At 39.7% G+C, this 16,693-nt stretch overlaps 1 protein-coding gene across 2 annotated transcripts in view; it reads left to right on the top strand.

Moving 5' to 3' along the window:
* The window catches only part of Pla2g4a (phospholipase A2 group IVA), a 137,318-nt gene that overhangs the window by 35,874 nt on the left and 84,751 nt on the right, over positions 1-16,693 (top strand). For both annotated transcript variants that reach the window (XM_028775733.1, XM_028775734.1), the window contains one exon: positions 4,753-4,834. In XM_028775733.1, the coding sequence (XP_028631566.1) occupies positions 4,753-4,834 (82 nt within the window). The remainder of the gene's footprint in view (positions 1-4,752; positions 4,835-16,693) is intronic.

Here is a 16,693-nt window from a genome sequence, read left to right as displayed (position 1 = left end):
CTCCTTTTCTTCTATTTCTTTCTCTTCTTCCTCTTTTTCCCCTTCCCCTTCCTTCCTTCTCCCTCTTTCCCCCTTTTCCTTCCTTTTCCCTCTTCTTTTTCCTCTTCTTATTTGTCCTTCCTTCTTCCTTTTTCTTTTCCCCCTCTTCCTTCCTTTTCTTTCTTCCTCCTCATTCTCCTTCTTCTTACTTTTTCTTCCTCTTTTTCTTCCTGTTCTTTAACATAGGATCCCATGAAGGTTAGCCTACTCTAAAGCTCACTTTGTGGTCAGGGCTGGTTTTGAATCCTTATTTTCCTGTCTCCATTTCCTGTGTGCTAGAGTTCTAGCAGACATCTATAATAGTTAATTTTGAGGTCTCAAACTGTGTTTTAATGACATGATATTTTAAAAATAATTTTATATTTTATGTAAGTGACTTTTAGGTTAATGGAAACTTTTGCTTCCTATAGAATTGCTATCCCATCAATCATTATACTTCCTTCCCATTCATTCTCTTTCTTCATTACATCTTCCTTCCCCTCCCCTCCCCATGGCTGGTGTTCTTTTTCTCCCTAGATATCAGCCCCTTTTTCTCTTGTATCACATATATCCCATCACCCTCAACTTTCTCCACTTTTCTTAATATCCCTTTCTCCTGTCTTGTGATTGTTTGTCTAAATATATGTGTTAAATATGCAGGGAGATAAAAGCAAGCATCTATGCTTACATATAAAATTTAAGCCTAAGTTATGCATATGAAAGAAAATTTAATTTTCCTGTTAAATTTGAATCATTTTACTTGACACAAAGGCTTCTAGTTCCATCCATTGCCTGCCAAGTTCCACTATATGGAACAAGTTTGCCTTGAACTTACAGAAATCACTCTGTTTCATTACTTTAATATGGAGATTTAATGCCTGCAACACCACACCTGGCCTGGTGTTTTCAAAGAAGGAACTTTGTTTTTATATCATTGCTTTTCTCCTTCTCATTTTGTATTTTAAATTTTATTGATATCTGCTTTAATTTTACTATTTTCTGCTTAGTTTGTATTTTAACCTATTCCTTTTCTTTGTGTTTCTTAACATGGAGGCTTAGTTTACTTATTTTGGATTTTTGTCTTCCTTTTATTCAAAGAATTGGATACTGCAGATTTCTCTCTAAGTTGGAGAAATTTTCCATAGTTGTATTCTAATTTTCCTTTAATTCCTGCTATTTGTGATTTTCTTTTATTATTTCTTTGACTCACCTGTTATTTGTGTACTTGCAAAATTTATTATTTCCATGTATTTGGGGGACTTCACAAATATTCTGTCCTTAATTTTTAGTTCATTTAATTTCATGTGTTATGAAAACATTGTTTTATTTCTGTATTTTAAATATATTAGGGAGTGCTTATTTGCTTTGGTGGATGTGGCACACAAGGTTCAGAAGAATTTGTGTCCTGATGGTAGATGACATAGTCCGTAGATATTTATTATACACAGTTAATTGACTGAGCTCTGAGGTAACTATGTCTTTACAAGTTTTGTGCTTGCTGCATCTGTTACTGGTAGAGGGCTATTAAAATCTCCAGCTGCGATAACAGATCTTTCTGCTTCTTCCTGCTCTAATATATTACATTTTGCTCTATGTATCTATATATTACATATATATTAATTATTATTATACCTTCTTGAAGAATTTACTCTTTCATCCTAAGTAATATTCCTCTTTATTCCTGATCATTTTTTCTTGCCTTCGTGTTTGATCTGTCTGAAATTAGTATAGCAAACCAGTTTTCTTTTGGTTAATGTCTGCCTGGCATATCTTTCACCATTTTTTATATTTATAGTGGGCTTACTCCATATAGTTAATGCAACTTAATTTTAACACACAGTAGAGAAATGACCACTGTTTTGACAAATGTTCACACACATACACATGCACGCACACTCACCCACTCACACACACAAACACACACACAAAAGAACAATTAAGAATGGATCAAAGATCGTATTGAAAGACCTGGAACTTCAACAGTCCTAATAAGAAACTTTACAATGTAGCCATAAACAATGCATTCTCAAAGAACTCCATAAGCACAAGAAAGAATACTAAGAGTTAGCTTAGTGCATAAAGTGCTCACTGTGCAAGCATGAAGATCTGAGTTTAGATCCCAGCATCCATATTAGCTGTGCACAGCAGGAGCACACATCTGTAACACTAGTACTGGAGAGTGAGTGATGGAGACTAATAGATCCTGGGGGGGGGGGGTTTGATGGGTCAGCCTTTTTTTTTGTTGCCAAAATGAAGAGCTTCAGGTTCACAGAGAGACCCTGTCTTAAAAATTAAAGTGGAGAGAAGGTTGAAATAAACACTAGATACTGGCCTTTGTCTTTCAGTGGTACATGTACGAGTAAATACACTCAAATGCAGGTGTGCACCCATGCATACAGAAAATACAAAAGACACACTGGACACACGTGGCCAGTAAATCTGGAAAACATTTTCAACATCCTTAGCTATAATGGTAACAATCCTGGCATCAGTGTGGACAAAGAGGAACCTTGATTCACTACTGGAGGGAGTGGAAGCTGGTATAAGCGATACAAAAGTCAGTGTGGAGGCTTCAGAAAATTGAAAACAGTACTGCCAAATTACCCAGATCTGTCATGCCTGAGTATATATCTGAAAGACTTTACGTTCTACCACAGAGACATTGCACATACACATTTATTGCTGTATTCCTCACAACAGCTAAGAAATGGAGGCAACCAAGATCTCCATCAAGAGATAAATGAGTAAACTGTGTTACATATACAGAAAAAAGTTTTATTTGGGCATAAAAATGAAATAATGACCTTTGCTGGAAATTAGGTAAAACTGAAAATAACTGTGTTACGTGAAATAACCCAGGCCAAGAAAGACAAGTACCCCATGTCTCTCATACCTGGAAGCTAGCTTTAAATTTATACACAAACATGTGGGTGTGTGTGTGGGGGGTCTTGAAAGTAAAAGGGAAGTTATCAGAGGGGATGAAACACTTGTGAGGCAGGTGGGAAAGAGGAAAGAGAGGGTAATGGTTTGTATATACCATGAGACAGAAGGGAGGTTACTGGTACTGAAAGGAAGGGGAGCAGACAGAAGTTCGTGGAACAGAGGGAGGGCTTTGGGAGAGGAGAATGAACTAGGGCACAGTATAATGACATGTGTGTTTAAGAATGCCTTGATGTAGCCAGGCAGTGGTGGCAGCAGTAGCACTTGGGAGGAAGAGGCAGGTGGATTTCTGAGTTCGAGGTCAGCCTGGTCTACAGAGTGAGTTCCAGGACAGCCAGGGCTACACAGAGAAACCCTGTCTCGAAAACAAAGAAGCAAACAAACAAAAAACAAACAAACAAACAAAAAACCCAGAATACCTTGATGAAACACATTACTTTGTAAATTTATTTAAATTAATTAAGCGATTTGATCCCTGACACTGCCGAACATGAACTGATAGAGACACACAGAGCTGTAGTCATAGCTATTCCACAGGCAGAAGCTGGAGATCCAGGACAAAAGTTCAAGATCAGCCTGAGATGGCTAGAGGCCCACCTGGGCTACACAAGACCCTGTTAATCTGTGAGTCTGCCCTAGTTATCTTTTAAGCCTTCTGCCTATAAATTATCACTACTCCGTAGTATGGCTGTTATCTCAGATTTTTAAAAATTAATTTTAAAAAGTGATTTATTTGTTGTGTATATTTGAGAGGTTTGCCTGCCTGTGTGCTTGCATCATGTACCTGCACGGTGGCCACAGAGATGAAGACCTCTGAGACACCAGGACTGGAATTGCAGGCAGTTGTAGGTTGTCATGTGGGTGCTGGGAATTGCAGCAAGCACTTGTAACTGCTGAGGCATTCCTCCAGCCCCCAGCTTTTTTTTTTTTTTAAATAACTGTAAACATGTTATCTTCGAGGCAGGTATATTGATATTAACTGAAGTAGACTTCCAGAAGGTTGAAACAAACAAGGAAAAAAACCACTCTGAACCTTAAATATCTTTTCTTTTCTTTCTTTCTTTCTTTCTTTCTTTCTTTCTTTCTTTCTTTCTTTCTTTCTTTCTTTCTTCCTTTCTTTCTTGCTCTTAAAGCTATGTAAATTTCTACTTCCCTATTTGTTTTAGTGAGTAAGCTTGTTAGATATCTGGTTCCCATTTTGGCCAGGTGTTTAATGACCCTCCTCCCTGTTAATTTTATTATGCACTTGCAGACTTCCAGGCTATTACAAAACAAAACACTGTTTCAAACAGAGTTTATAACAAATGCATTTAAGTCAAAAGTAGTTCATTTATTATTGCTTTCGGTCCAGAGGATTTTGACCACTGCCACAGGAACGTCATGTAGAAGACTTCTGGTGGGTTCTGAGTAGCAGCAAGAGAAGCAAACAAGCCTGAGTGTTGTAACCTTCTTGCTCCGGGTTCACCTCTCTAAGCAACACTTCCTACTCACTGGACAAAGCTCAATTGTGCTCTAGCTGCTGCAATCCTGATTTACATTTCCCTGCCAAGTAGCAAAGACTATCTCATACTCAGAGTCAAGCTGTAGTGACAGCTTAAGGCAAGAGCTAAACTCTCCAATGATTCTGTGGTGGGGGAAAAGAGAGAGTGGAGAGAGGGACAAACTCTAGCATCGCAAAATGTTTCTGGTATGTGTGTGCTGATTTTCAGCGTGCCTGTTTTTCATGTGTCTCAGTGAAACAATGAGATTCCTTAGGGAATACGGATCTTACATTTCTTAATATTTGATTTCTAGGTGGAACACCAGTATTCCCATAAGTTTACGGTAGTAGTTCTACGTGCCACCAAAGTAACCAAGGGGACCTTTGGCGATATGCGTGAGTACTTGATCTGTTGTGTGGTGGGAAATGGGGATTACGTATGTCTCAGGAGGTGGGGGACTTACTGTTCAGTAGCTTGATTGTTTGACAAGCCAGGTGTGTTCCTTCCTTATGTTTGATTATTTGTTGGTGATAACAGTTTGAACTGTCCTGAGGCTGTCATCTATCAGAATAGCCATTTACTTTGTCTTTACATTAGCTGAGAGCAACTGCAGTCTGACAAAATGACAATCTCGTGACATAGCTCTGTGGAATTCAAGGTTCTCTTTCATCCTATTTGGGAAGGGTGCTGAGTCAGGACTTCAAGTGGGCTGCCTCTATGAGGTATTGTGCTTACAGGATTAAAAAGTGCAGTGCCTGGAATTCTTCTGCCTCGGAGTGTTTATTATGTATAGGATAGCTATAGAAACTGGTACAGGATGGCAGCCTGAGGATCATGTTGCATTAACTTGTTGGCTGTCTCCTTCGCCATGCTCAACAACACTTTTTCTTGTTCCTCTGAGGAGGCCAAAGCTCAAGGGTGTGGAGGGAAAAAAAATGAATGTGTAAATATGGTGATGGTGAATTTATAAGTGTTTGAGTATTGAATGGGTGGCTGAAGCAGCAAACGTCTTGGAGAAAGAACAAAAAGCACACATTTAAAACGACCAGACACAAGGGCAGCATCCTGCTGCCCATTACAGAAACACGTTTGTTTTGTTTCTCCTCAGCCCCCATATCACTCTCAGCAAAGACTTCTGACATCAGGTGTGTGGGGATTTTCGCCACCAGCAAGTAAGCAATTGGTTGTGAACTAGAAATCAGCAGTGTCTCTTGCAACTCAATTCCGTGTGTCTGATCTTGGCTGTGGCTAATTTTGAATCACACAGGACTGAGTTTCGAAGACTTCTATTCTTTCCCCACTTACAACCAGGTTGTAAGCTCCTGCATTTTAACTTGGACTTCGGACCAACTGGTGAATGAATAGTGCTTCCTTAGTTCCCAATTCATTTGCTGAGAAAACGGCCCACGGAGCTCAGGGAAATACTTAATACTTAACATTTATTAATTTGTTATGGAGACATCTGTAAGACACTTAAATGAAGAGATAGACCCAATGTGATGGCAAATACCTTTAATTTCAACATAGTGAGTTCCAGGAAAGCCAGGGCTATGCAGAGAGACTATCTCTGAAAGGATAGAGAGACAGAAAAAGGGGAGGGGGGTCAGGGAGACAAAGAGACAGAGCGACAGATCAAGGTACAGAGTTCCCTGGCTTTTCCTGGAATCACCCTTTGAAAGCCTCTCCAGTTAAGCAGATCTGATGGTTTTTCTCGTCCTGTCCTTTGGAGGTTTTGTGGAGACTACATCATGTCTCCTGCTGATAAAACTGGAATCCAGCAGGGCTTGTTTCTTGACCTATCTGGACATAGTCGTCCCCTCCAGAGTGAGAGGCCAGGCTCTTCTGGAATCAGTGGCGTCTTATGACTTATTGTTGCACTAGACTGGGTGGCCAAAGAGTTTCTTGATGGTCAAAGGGAAGAATAAAGTCCTTGTGATCTGCCTTGGGGGTGGGAAATGCTAGTTTCTATGGCATGTCTTGGAGAACAGGTCATGATCCAGAAGCCATGGAGAAGAACAGAATGTGCTTGATCACAGCACATCTGCAGAGTGACTCTGCATGGTGGTGAACAGGAGGAATCTCAGGCAGAAGGAGTCTTGGGTGGAGACTGGCAAACATAGGTCCAGAATTGCTAGTAAGTAATAGAAACTAGATGGGCATGCATGGCTAGGCCAGCAAGAGTTAGGGAACCCAGGGTCTGGGAGGGAGACCATTGTCTATGTGGTAGGAAGCATTGGATGGCATTGAAGTGGCCAGTCACAGGATGGAGTTTTCACTCAAAATGTTCTGACAATAATAGATTAGGTGTTTACACAAATGAAGTAGTTTGGTGGAGAATCAGGAAATGTTTTGTTTTTATAGAGTAGGAAGGACTTGCGCTTGCTTGAAGTATTGATGAAAAAGCTGAGAGAGGGGAAGGTTAAATACTAAGAAAGAATGTAGAGTCTGAAGCCATGCCATCGGTGAATGCAGAAGAAGCAGGAGGTTAGTAGATGTCAATACTAGGAAGAATCGTACTAACTCTAATGGTGTTGGTGGCTAACATAGTGACAATGTCTTCCAAACTAGTTAGCCTCACTGGTTTAGATCATTGAACATTATGCTTCTGTCTAGCCTGCCTAATCCTGCTTGTCAGTGTTGGTCTTTTATCCTTATTTGACCTTTCCCAATTCTTCGACTTTCTGTCATTTAAAATCCAAATTTTCTGTGGAAAAAAAAAAGAGCATATACTGGGTACACAGCCGTGTCAACACTTACCACTTCTGATATTAGCAACCGTGTCCTAGAGAGACCAGTAGGTGCTTTGTTCTTGGCTGACTCAGAACCCTTAGTCAAAAATCCTGGGAGTGGAACGGGTCAACCGTTAGATGAAAAAGCCTTTCTTCCTCTTATGAAACCCTGTGTCAATAACTTGCCAGCCATGCAAACAATAGTTCTGATTTGACTTTTACAAATATGGCTATTATCTCTTAGACAAAGCAGCAGTGGTCCTCTTCCATCAATGCTTATTCTGTTGTGTAGAGACAATGGGTGTGGCTACTCATGGGATGCGACTCAGACTCACTGTGCATGTGTGTGTATCAGCTGTGTGGACTCTGACAATCTAGACTGATAGGACAGCCTCTGATAGTCTTACCTGGTATGGACTGGGTTTCTTTGGAACCTGAGGTGTTTACTGTAATTACTCCAGGAAGTAGATTACTGAAAAGAATGCTCAGTTGATTTCTGGGCCTATAGTGGATTTGACACAGGTTAGACCATTGGGCTCCAGATATGCCCTTTTAAAAGTAAAGGGTTCATGAGATGAACTGCCACTGAATATAGGTGAAAGGCCAGAGTTATGGCTCAATGATCAAGTGTTTAGTCAATGTTCCCAGGACCTGGAACACCTGAAGAGCAGAAATCCCCCTATTCTATCTGTTTATTTTACATATGTGAGTGTTTTGTCAATGTGTATATATGTGTCTGTAGAAGTTAGAAGAGGGGAGTCTGATTCCCTGGAACTGGGGGCACTGAGAACAAAACTTACAAAAGCAACAAGTGCTCTTTAATTGCTGAGCCAAGTCTCCAGCCACACCCTATTTCAATTTTATGCTGCCTACATTTATTTAAAAAGTAAATATTAGCTCTACATGTTGCTGAAGAAGAATGATGGTTAGCATTTTGATTACATGATTTTTTTGAAAGGGGTGGGGCATTGTTGCCTGCTTTGAGTATCAGGTAATAGTGGGACAGAGGTAGGGATACACAAGGAGAAGGAACAGAGGAAACAACAAGAACAAAACCCAAACCAAACCACCACCATCACCACCACCACCACCACCTCCACCTCCACCTCCACCTCCACCTCCACCACCACCACCACCACCACCTCCACCTCCACCTCCACCTCCACCACCACCACCACCACCACCTCCACCTCCACCACCACCACCACCACCACCACCACCCACCACCCACCACCCACCACCACCACCACCTCCACCTCCACCACCACCTCCACCTCCACCTCCACCTCCACCTCCACCTCCACCTCCACCTCCACCTCCACCACCACCACCACCACCACCCTCCACCCCCACCTCCACCTCCATCACCACCATCACCACCACCACCACCACCACCAAGAAGCAAGCCAAGTTCATGGCAGGTTTGCCTAAAAAGGGAAAGCAATAGCCAAGGTCAAGGCCAAGGCCTTACGTTTTTAGAAGCTACAGGAGACTACAGTGAGGAAAGTATAGGACCTCATCTAAGGTAAGTGCTGATGAACTGGAGCTATGCAAGTTAACAAGCTAGCCACCTGTAGCAAGTCTGCTTGAAATAACTCTTAGGAAACAGATCACTATAGGAAACTATCAGAGTATGTGAAAACCATAAAACTTCTACAAATGCTAAGACCCAGAAAATCAAAATAGCAGAACCCAAGACTCTGTTCTATTTTCTAGTGTCTATATGTAAAAAAAAAAAAAAAATCCATTAAATTCTCCATGTAAGTAAATAGGGAGAGATTGCTACTGTGTTGCTTTTACATGGTGGTCTTAGGTGGTCTTTCCCAAGGAGACTGATTATCAGGTAGCTGTTTCTGTTTCCAAATATGCTTTGTTTTTAGATAATACTAACTTCATACTTGTTTTTATTTTATCTACTGGTGAATTATCCCGTTCTTACTAGCTATACTTGGAAATAGCCTTATTCGTTGTTGATGTGTCATAATAAAACAGAGGCATCCCATAAGCTATGTTTTAGGGATTATAACACATCTCATAAAATAACTGAACAGCTGTTGTTCTAAATGTGATTAATGTCGAGGTTGACCTGGAACTCACTATGCAACCAGGCTGGCTTTGAACTTGGTATCCTCTTCTATCAGCTGCCTTGCTGCTGGGATGACAGGTGTATGCCACCACATCCTACTCCAAACTGACGTTTTAATCATAACTCATCCTCATTTGTGGCTTTTTGCCTCAGAGTTCTGGGTCAAACAAGAACAAGATAGTTGTCAGTGTCTTCTGGCCATGGCTGCTGATCTTAGAAGTATTACACGTCGACACTATTGTGTATTGTTTGTCCCTCATGTCCCAGAACCAACCACATTCTTCATCAGTGTGGTTAAGGTTGATAGACATGAGTTTCAAGTTCAAATTTGCACCTGGTTAAAGATCATCACCATACTCTCATTTCTAAAATAAGTAATTTGCCTTAAATTGATATAATCTTACTTTTGAAGTCATTGTCAGTTATTTTAGATGTGACATGTTAACAGGAAGCATGAACGCATTTGTTGGGAGCTGAGTGTTAGTGGGTATGACCTTTATTCTTTGATTCTTCTAACAGAAGTTAACCTGTGAGGGATGCCTACGCTGATGAGAGAATTTCAGTAAGTTCTCCCTGTGTAGACACAGCAATGATGGTGAACTAATTGTGTAACCAAATAGCTGATGGGCAACTATTTGAGTTGCTGTACTGAGTTCTTGCTTCTTAATTTTAAACAGTACCAGGGAATACATAAGTCTGGGATAGCAGAGGCTAGTCCTAGAGTTTAGATGCAGACAAAGCCAAGCTTCATTCTCTTGAGAAGAGGTCAGGCAATGAGTCTACTCTTAAAATTAATGTAGAGATTTTAATATGTAAGTATTATTGATATTTATGGAAGAGGATTTTCTATTTGTTTGTTACTGAGACAGTCTTACTATGTAGCACTGGTTGACTTTGAACTCATTACAAAAATGCTCCTATCTCAGCCTTCCTAGTGCTGGAATTCTAGGTATCTTATAGCATACAAAACTCTTAAGGATGTTCTTAGGCTCTTTAATTGACACTGAAAACTTTCCTTTGCAGATTTTACCCTGAAAATATCAGGGCTTCTAAAGATACTTAAAGAAGCAAAGTAGACCTTTCTTTTCATTACTTAGGAGCCAGCAGACCTTTAAGCAGAACAAAACAATTTAAGAGAGATATGGACATGTTTATAGGATCTTAATATTCACATGACCACCAGAAAATCTTATTAGAAATACAGATTCAGATTCAGAAGTTTCAGAAGTAGATGATCAAGCATCTAAGTGATGTAGGCATGGAGGATCCATTGAGCATTTTCAGGAGGCAGGATGCTTCTGTTTGTCTTCATTCTTCCTTAAGTGTAGAGATTCCATATTGAATGGCGGAATAAAATTCCAAGTGCTTTTAGTTTTTACTGCTTTTACTGTTTAAAACAAATACCATTAATCCATTACCACCTTTATATTGCTTTCTAATTCCTATAAAGACTGCCCAGTTCCACAACTCATAGCATTTTCACCTAGAAGACTGACAGAAACAAATGCAGAGATTTGAATCCTGCATCACAATTTCATTGTTCTATCCTGAAGTTCATTAGACTGGAACCATGATTAAGTCACGTTACTAGTAGCAAAATTCATTGTTTCTTTTTACTGCTCCAAAGACTTCAGTGCCTACTCAAAGTCAAGTGGCCACCTTTGTGTCAGGTCCTATATACACACATGAATATTCACAAGCACCTAAGTACTGTATCCCTCATCCAAGGGATTCCTAGTGCTTAATGCTCCTTCATCTTAGTTTGTGATTATATATTTGCCTGGTATTTCCTCCACTTTTAACCACTCAGCATTATAAACATCGTTTTATTCACCTCTGCAAATAGCTTTGGTTGAGACAAGGCAAATCTTGTTAAGAATGTGTTGTCTGTGTGAAATTTAGATAAATTTTTGCTATCATCATCTGTACAAATTGTCAGAGGATATGAAGTGCAAAATCAAGTTTACTATCAGAATACAAATGTCTTTTTGAAGATTTGTATGTATGTATGTGTGTGTGCGTGTGCTTGTGCCCTTGTGGTGGTTAGACGATGGTGTCAGATGCCCTCTTATATTTATACCACTTCTTCCTTTGCAGCAGGTGCTCTCCAAGAACTCAAGAGCTTGCATTTTCTTGGCTAAGGTGAAAGCCAACAATCCCTACTGATCTTCCTGTCTCTGCCCCTCTTGAGCATAGACTTACAGATGTGTGCAGGAGACCTCATTCCTTGCATAGTGTTGTTCTCAGCTTCAGATCTCAGAAATTCTCAGCAAGTATTCTTCACAGCTGAGCCATTTCTTTAGTGCCATGGAAGAGTTTTGAAATACTTTAGACTACATGCCTTCCTATGGAAGTTCATGGCATGCCTTGTTTGTACTTGCTTCTAAGAAAAGAAATATTCACTTCTGTCTTCAAGGGAGATGCTCACTTTGGAGTAATCAACAACAATTCTGAATTGGTACTTAAACAATGCAGAACAAACACCCATGACATTCCAGAAATAATGATCAAAAGGCCTTTAAAATTAGTTTTAACTACATGTCCATGTACAAAGTGATTATTGTTAAGCATAAAATATTTGCAAATGCTCAGTGAGTCTTGAATCATGCTGGGTCATATATTTTACTCTCCAGTGATCAATCATTCTTAACACATCAATGAGTGGTGGTGTGAATATTTATGTTCATACTCAGGGAAAGCTACACTCAATTAGCACATTTCTAAAAGTCACATTAAATTTGACTCTGGGTCTGTTCTGGTCAGTTTGACACAATCTGGGGTCATCTGGGAACCACTGGCCAGGTGATTCGGGATCATATTATAAAGCTGACTGAGCAAGCCGTTGTGAGCAAGTCAGTAAGCAACATTCCTCTATGGTCTCTGCTTCAGCTCCCACTTCTAGATTCCTGCCCTGACTTCCCTTTGTGATAGACTGCAAGTATGAAATGAAACAAGCCCTTTCTTCCCTCAAGTTGCTTTGGTCTTGGTCTTTAACCACAGGGGGAAAAAAGACCAAGTCCTAACTCATTAGAGGTAAGTGAGAAGAGTGAGGGTGGTCTTCCTTTTTCTCTAAGAAACTGCAAGAATTCTAGGTGTTTAGAATTTCCTGTAATGCAGAAGGAAGGCCTGCAGCAAGCACTGGTGATAACCATCATTGGCTTCCATCTTCAGTTCCATGGTTTTATGGATCCTGGTCTTCTGCTTTTGACAGGAAATGAAATGCCCCTAAGGGAAAACTTCTCGTTAGTTTGTGCCACATTAAAGGGAACTTGTGAGCATCCATAGATAATGAGGCTGAGTCCAGATCCATGGCTACCCAGCAGCGATTAGGCCTCCCACAGTGGGTGAGAAGCATAGCTTTCCAACATTTTGGAATGCAAGAAAGTTAAAACTCATGTGAATTTCAGGAAAGATTGCCATCTTTTTCACAACCAGTTTTAAAATTGTGTGTGTGTGTGTGTTTGTCTTTATGTGTGTAATGCATATGTATGCTCATGTGTGTTAAAGTTTACATGCATACCACAGCACATATGTGGAGTCATAGAGGTCCACAAGTGTCAGTTATACCTTTCACCTTGTTTGATCAGTTCTTGTTCATAGCTTCAGATCCAGGCTACCTGACTGCAACCTTCCAAGACTGGTATTCTCCAGTCTTTGCCTTCTTTCTCACTGTGGGGACATTGCAATACTTAGTGGCATGCCTGACTTTATGTGTTCTGAGGATCCATTCTTATACCCTCACGACTACATAAAACAGTTTTTGTTTTGTTTTTAAACTATTGAGCCATCTTCCAACTCACCCTTTCCAGTCCTGTTTTAAAAGCAGCGACCTAAATCTGTCCCTTAAGATCACCTAGTTAAAGCCTCTTCAAAGGACCACAAGTCTTAATAATTCCCAGTCACAAGCACCATGTTTCTGGACAAGTTACATGCCCTCTCTCTAACCTTGCTTACTTTGTCTTGGAAATGTCAACATTTGAGTTATCATAAGTTAAATACTTATCTGTGTGCTCGATACACCGCTTGTTGTTGTGGAACTGTTTCCTATCCACATAAAAAGACACAAATACTCTAAAACATCTCAACTAAGAGCTTAAGAAGTACTGGGAAAATAAATCAAATTGATGAGCCTCTCTTCCCGAACGATGCTCTCTTCACTGCCTCAGTGAGGAGAGGATTGGAAAAATAGCTTTATGTTACTCCCCCAATCCAGATAATAAATGTCTGTGTTATTTCTGTCCACATCTTATTAGCAGTTTTCTGAAGTACACTGTACAGAAATTTTTATTAGTAATTATGTACTTTAATTAAAGAATTTTCAATTTCATTCTTTGTAACTGCATTGCTCTTTCCCATTTGCTACCCTGATATGTGTATTTGGTAAGTTGCTTCTCTAGGGTCAGCCTTTAGGTTACGGCTGAATATGAGTTTTTTAAGAGTTTACTAATGTCTTTGGAATGTTTTTGAGTCCACCCAAAAGTTTAAAGGGCTCTAAATCTAATGAAATTATTTCCCAGTGGTCATTTCATAGGAGATAATTTCAGGATGACTCAAGTGTCCCATAACATGTTTATCTCACATGCCTTCACTCTATGTGACAATGAAGAGAACGTGTTAAGCATGGAGAAGTACCAGGTGCTAAAGTGCTAAAGTGGAATGTTTTCCTCATCTGCTTAGAATGTCACATCCTATGTAAGTTGTCAAATGACTTTAGGAATCCCTGTAGGCATTTTTCCCTGAATGTAAATTTGAATAGGTTGTGTGTGTGTGTGTGTGTGTGTGTGTGTGTGTGTTAATTTAAGTCTTAGGGATTCAGTTAACAATACCATTGTGCATTTCAGTCACCTTGGCTGGTTGGAATTTCACCCTATTTATGGAATTTTACCCCGTTTATTCAGCAGAGTAAATGTGTATAGGTGTATATAGGTGGATCGAATAGAAAGTTGATTATCAGTCCCAGTAGGGGTTCCCACACACTGCCCATGTGCTGCTTTGAAGTCTCAGCCACCGTCTACTCATTGAGGTCCTCATCACCCCTGTCTGATACAGGGGAATCCTTATGTTCCTGCTTCTATTTTCATCTACACTTTGAAAGGCCAATGATCAACCAAGAGAGAACAAAAGCTTGTATTTCAAATCTCTCTTAAAGTTGAGTTATTCTCAGTCTTCTTGGCACGTACTAAGTGCATTCTTTTTGCTGAAAAAAGTTATAAGAGGCTGTGATTAAAATGTAAAGAAAGTAAATTTAAAAATAAATTTAATTTTTCTTGTTTACAAAGTACTTTCTTAAAGTTTCTGTGTCAAATAAAATAGCCTTTAAACATTTGCATAAAAATGTCTAGCATATTCTTTTTAAAGTTTTAACGTTTTTTCCCTGAAAATAAAAACCGCTACGTTTTTAGAATTGTGTGAAACTGAAATGGTTAATTAAATGTTACTGAGACATAGTTGGAATATCATGAAGCATTATGTCTCCATCCTTAGAAGTAGTTTTCTGTTTTTACAGCTCCTTGATATATCAAAATACTTAAAGCGGTTTTTTTTGTTATTGTTGTTGTTGTTTTGTTTTCTTTTGGCCAAGGCTGGGTCTTGAACTCTATGTACTGGGAATGAAATTGAACATCGAACAACTTATCCTTCTGTCTCTACCTCTCAAGTGTTGGGATTTCAGGCATGCACCATCATGTCTGGCTTCAGTGATATCACTTAGATAAAATTCCAGATAAAATTCAAATGCAAACTGTAATAGCAACATGGGAATTTTGAATTTGGAAAAGAAATATGAAGGAAAAATAACTAAGGCGTATTGTAGCAATTTTCCTGCACTAATGTCTTTATTGGTAAATGCTGAATATCTCCATGTACTCAGGGCTTGCCAAGACCCTTGACAAAATAAGAGAAACATCCTATCTGTGGCAGGTAACTATACTGAATATGGGTTTTCCACTAAAGAGGAAGCCGTGCAGCGGCCAGAGCCAGCACTCTTGTGTATTGCTAGGTTCCTGTGTCGACTGTTTGTCAACAGTGTGAACTGGGGGGAGCTGCTCAGCTATTTCTTGTCTAGTCTCTATCCACTGTTAGGTGAAGTGACAGTTACATCTTCTTCTCAGGTTCCTTCCCAGCATGACTATTCCTCAAATAGCCAGAGAGGCTGAGCAAAGTTCTCAAGACTTTATACTTCATTTTTTCCTTTCTGTGGCTCTATGAAATGTGGTGGGTTGTTTGTTTGTTTGTTGTTGTTGCTTTTTTAATTTTATTTTTTTGGAGACATGGTCTCATGTAGCCCAGATTGGCCTTGAATTCACTATGTAGCCAAGAATGACTTCGAATTTCTGGTCTTCCTGCTTCCCTGAATGTTGAGATTACAGGCACATTCCATCATGTCTGATTTGGGAAGTACTGGGACTTAAGTGGGGATCAAACTCAGGGCTTTGTGCAGGATGGGCTAAGGTCCTTAAGTGTGTGCAGCAAGCATTTTATCAATTATGCTGTCTCCCAAGACTTAAGAGTTACTACAAAAGTATTTTTTGTTGCCTTAGAGATGGTACCATAGAGACTTAAGTAAAACGGCCATACAAAAGCAACAAAAGTTAAATTCTGTTAGAGATCTGCAGCTGTCTCTTTTTTTTTTTTAATATATCTTCTGTACTTTCCCCAGTTCATTGGTGTTACCTTTCAGTATTTGTAGCCATAATGACTCCAGTTCTTAGCCTTTTCTGGAGGGAGTGTGGCGTTGGAAGAAGTGGCTGGTACTAATTTGTTTTGAAATACAAATTAAAAGCAATGGGGGGCTATATTAGGAGAGTTAAAGCATGTTACTGAGGAGTAAAACTGGGATAATATTGAGCCTATAGTGAGGGCCACCTGTTCCTCAGTGTGTCTCATTGTTAGATAACCATTTACAATATTCATTATATTCTTGTGATGTTTTGCATTTCATAATTTGCTGTTGGATTTGCCATTCCACCGTTCAGTGCTGGATAAGAAGTAAGAGATCCCTGTCAGGATGATGTGTAGCACAGACAGAAATTGCTTAAAATTGCTTTGTTTGCTACAGCTAGGAGTGTGGCTTAGAGTGAGTTAAAACTGTTGTGATATATATATATATATATATTTTTTTTTTCTGTGCATGTGTGCGATATTCATGCCTATCAATTTCAGTAAGTGTGTGTGATAGAATGTGTACTTGTACACACACACTTGTATAGACTAGAGGATGAAACAGGGGCATCCTCTATCACAGTGTGCCTCATTTCTTTGAGGCAATGGCTCTCATTGAATACGGAGCTTATGATTTTAGGTTACTCTGGGAGCCTGTAAGTTCTAGAGATCCTCCACCCCTTCCACTCTCAGTCTCTGCCCCACTTAGTATGGAAATGAAGGGATACAAAAGAACACACCAGGCTTTTGATGTCAGTCCTGTGGTTCAAAGTCTACCC

Source organism: Grammomys surdaster, unplaced genomic scaffold (assembly GCF_004785775.1).
Source record: "Grammomys surdaster isolate TR1022 unplaced genomic scaffold, NIH_TR_1.0 259, whole genome shotgun sequence".
Taxonomy (NCBI): Eukaryota; Metazoa; Chordata; class Mammalia; order Rodentia; family Muridae; genus Grammomys; species Grammomys surdaster.
Note: the sequence above shows the minus strand (reverse complement) of the source record. Positions and strands in the feature narration are given on the sequence as shown.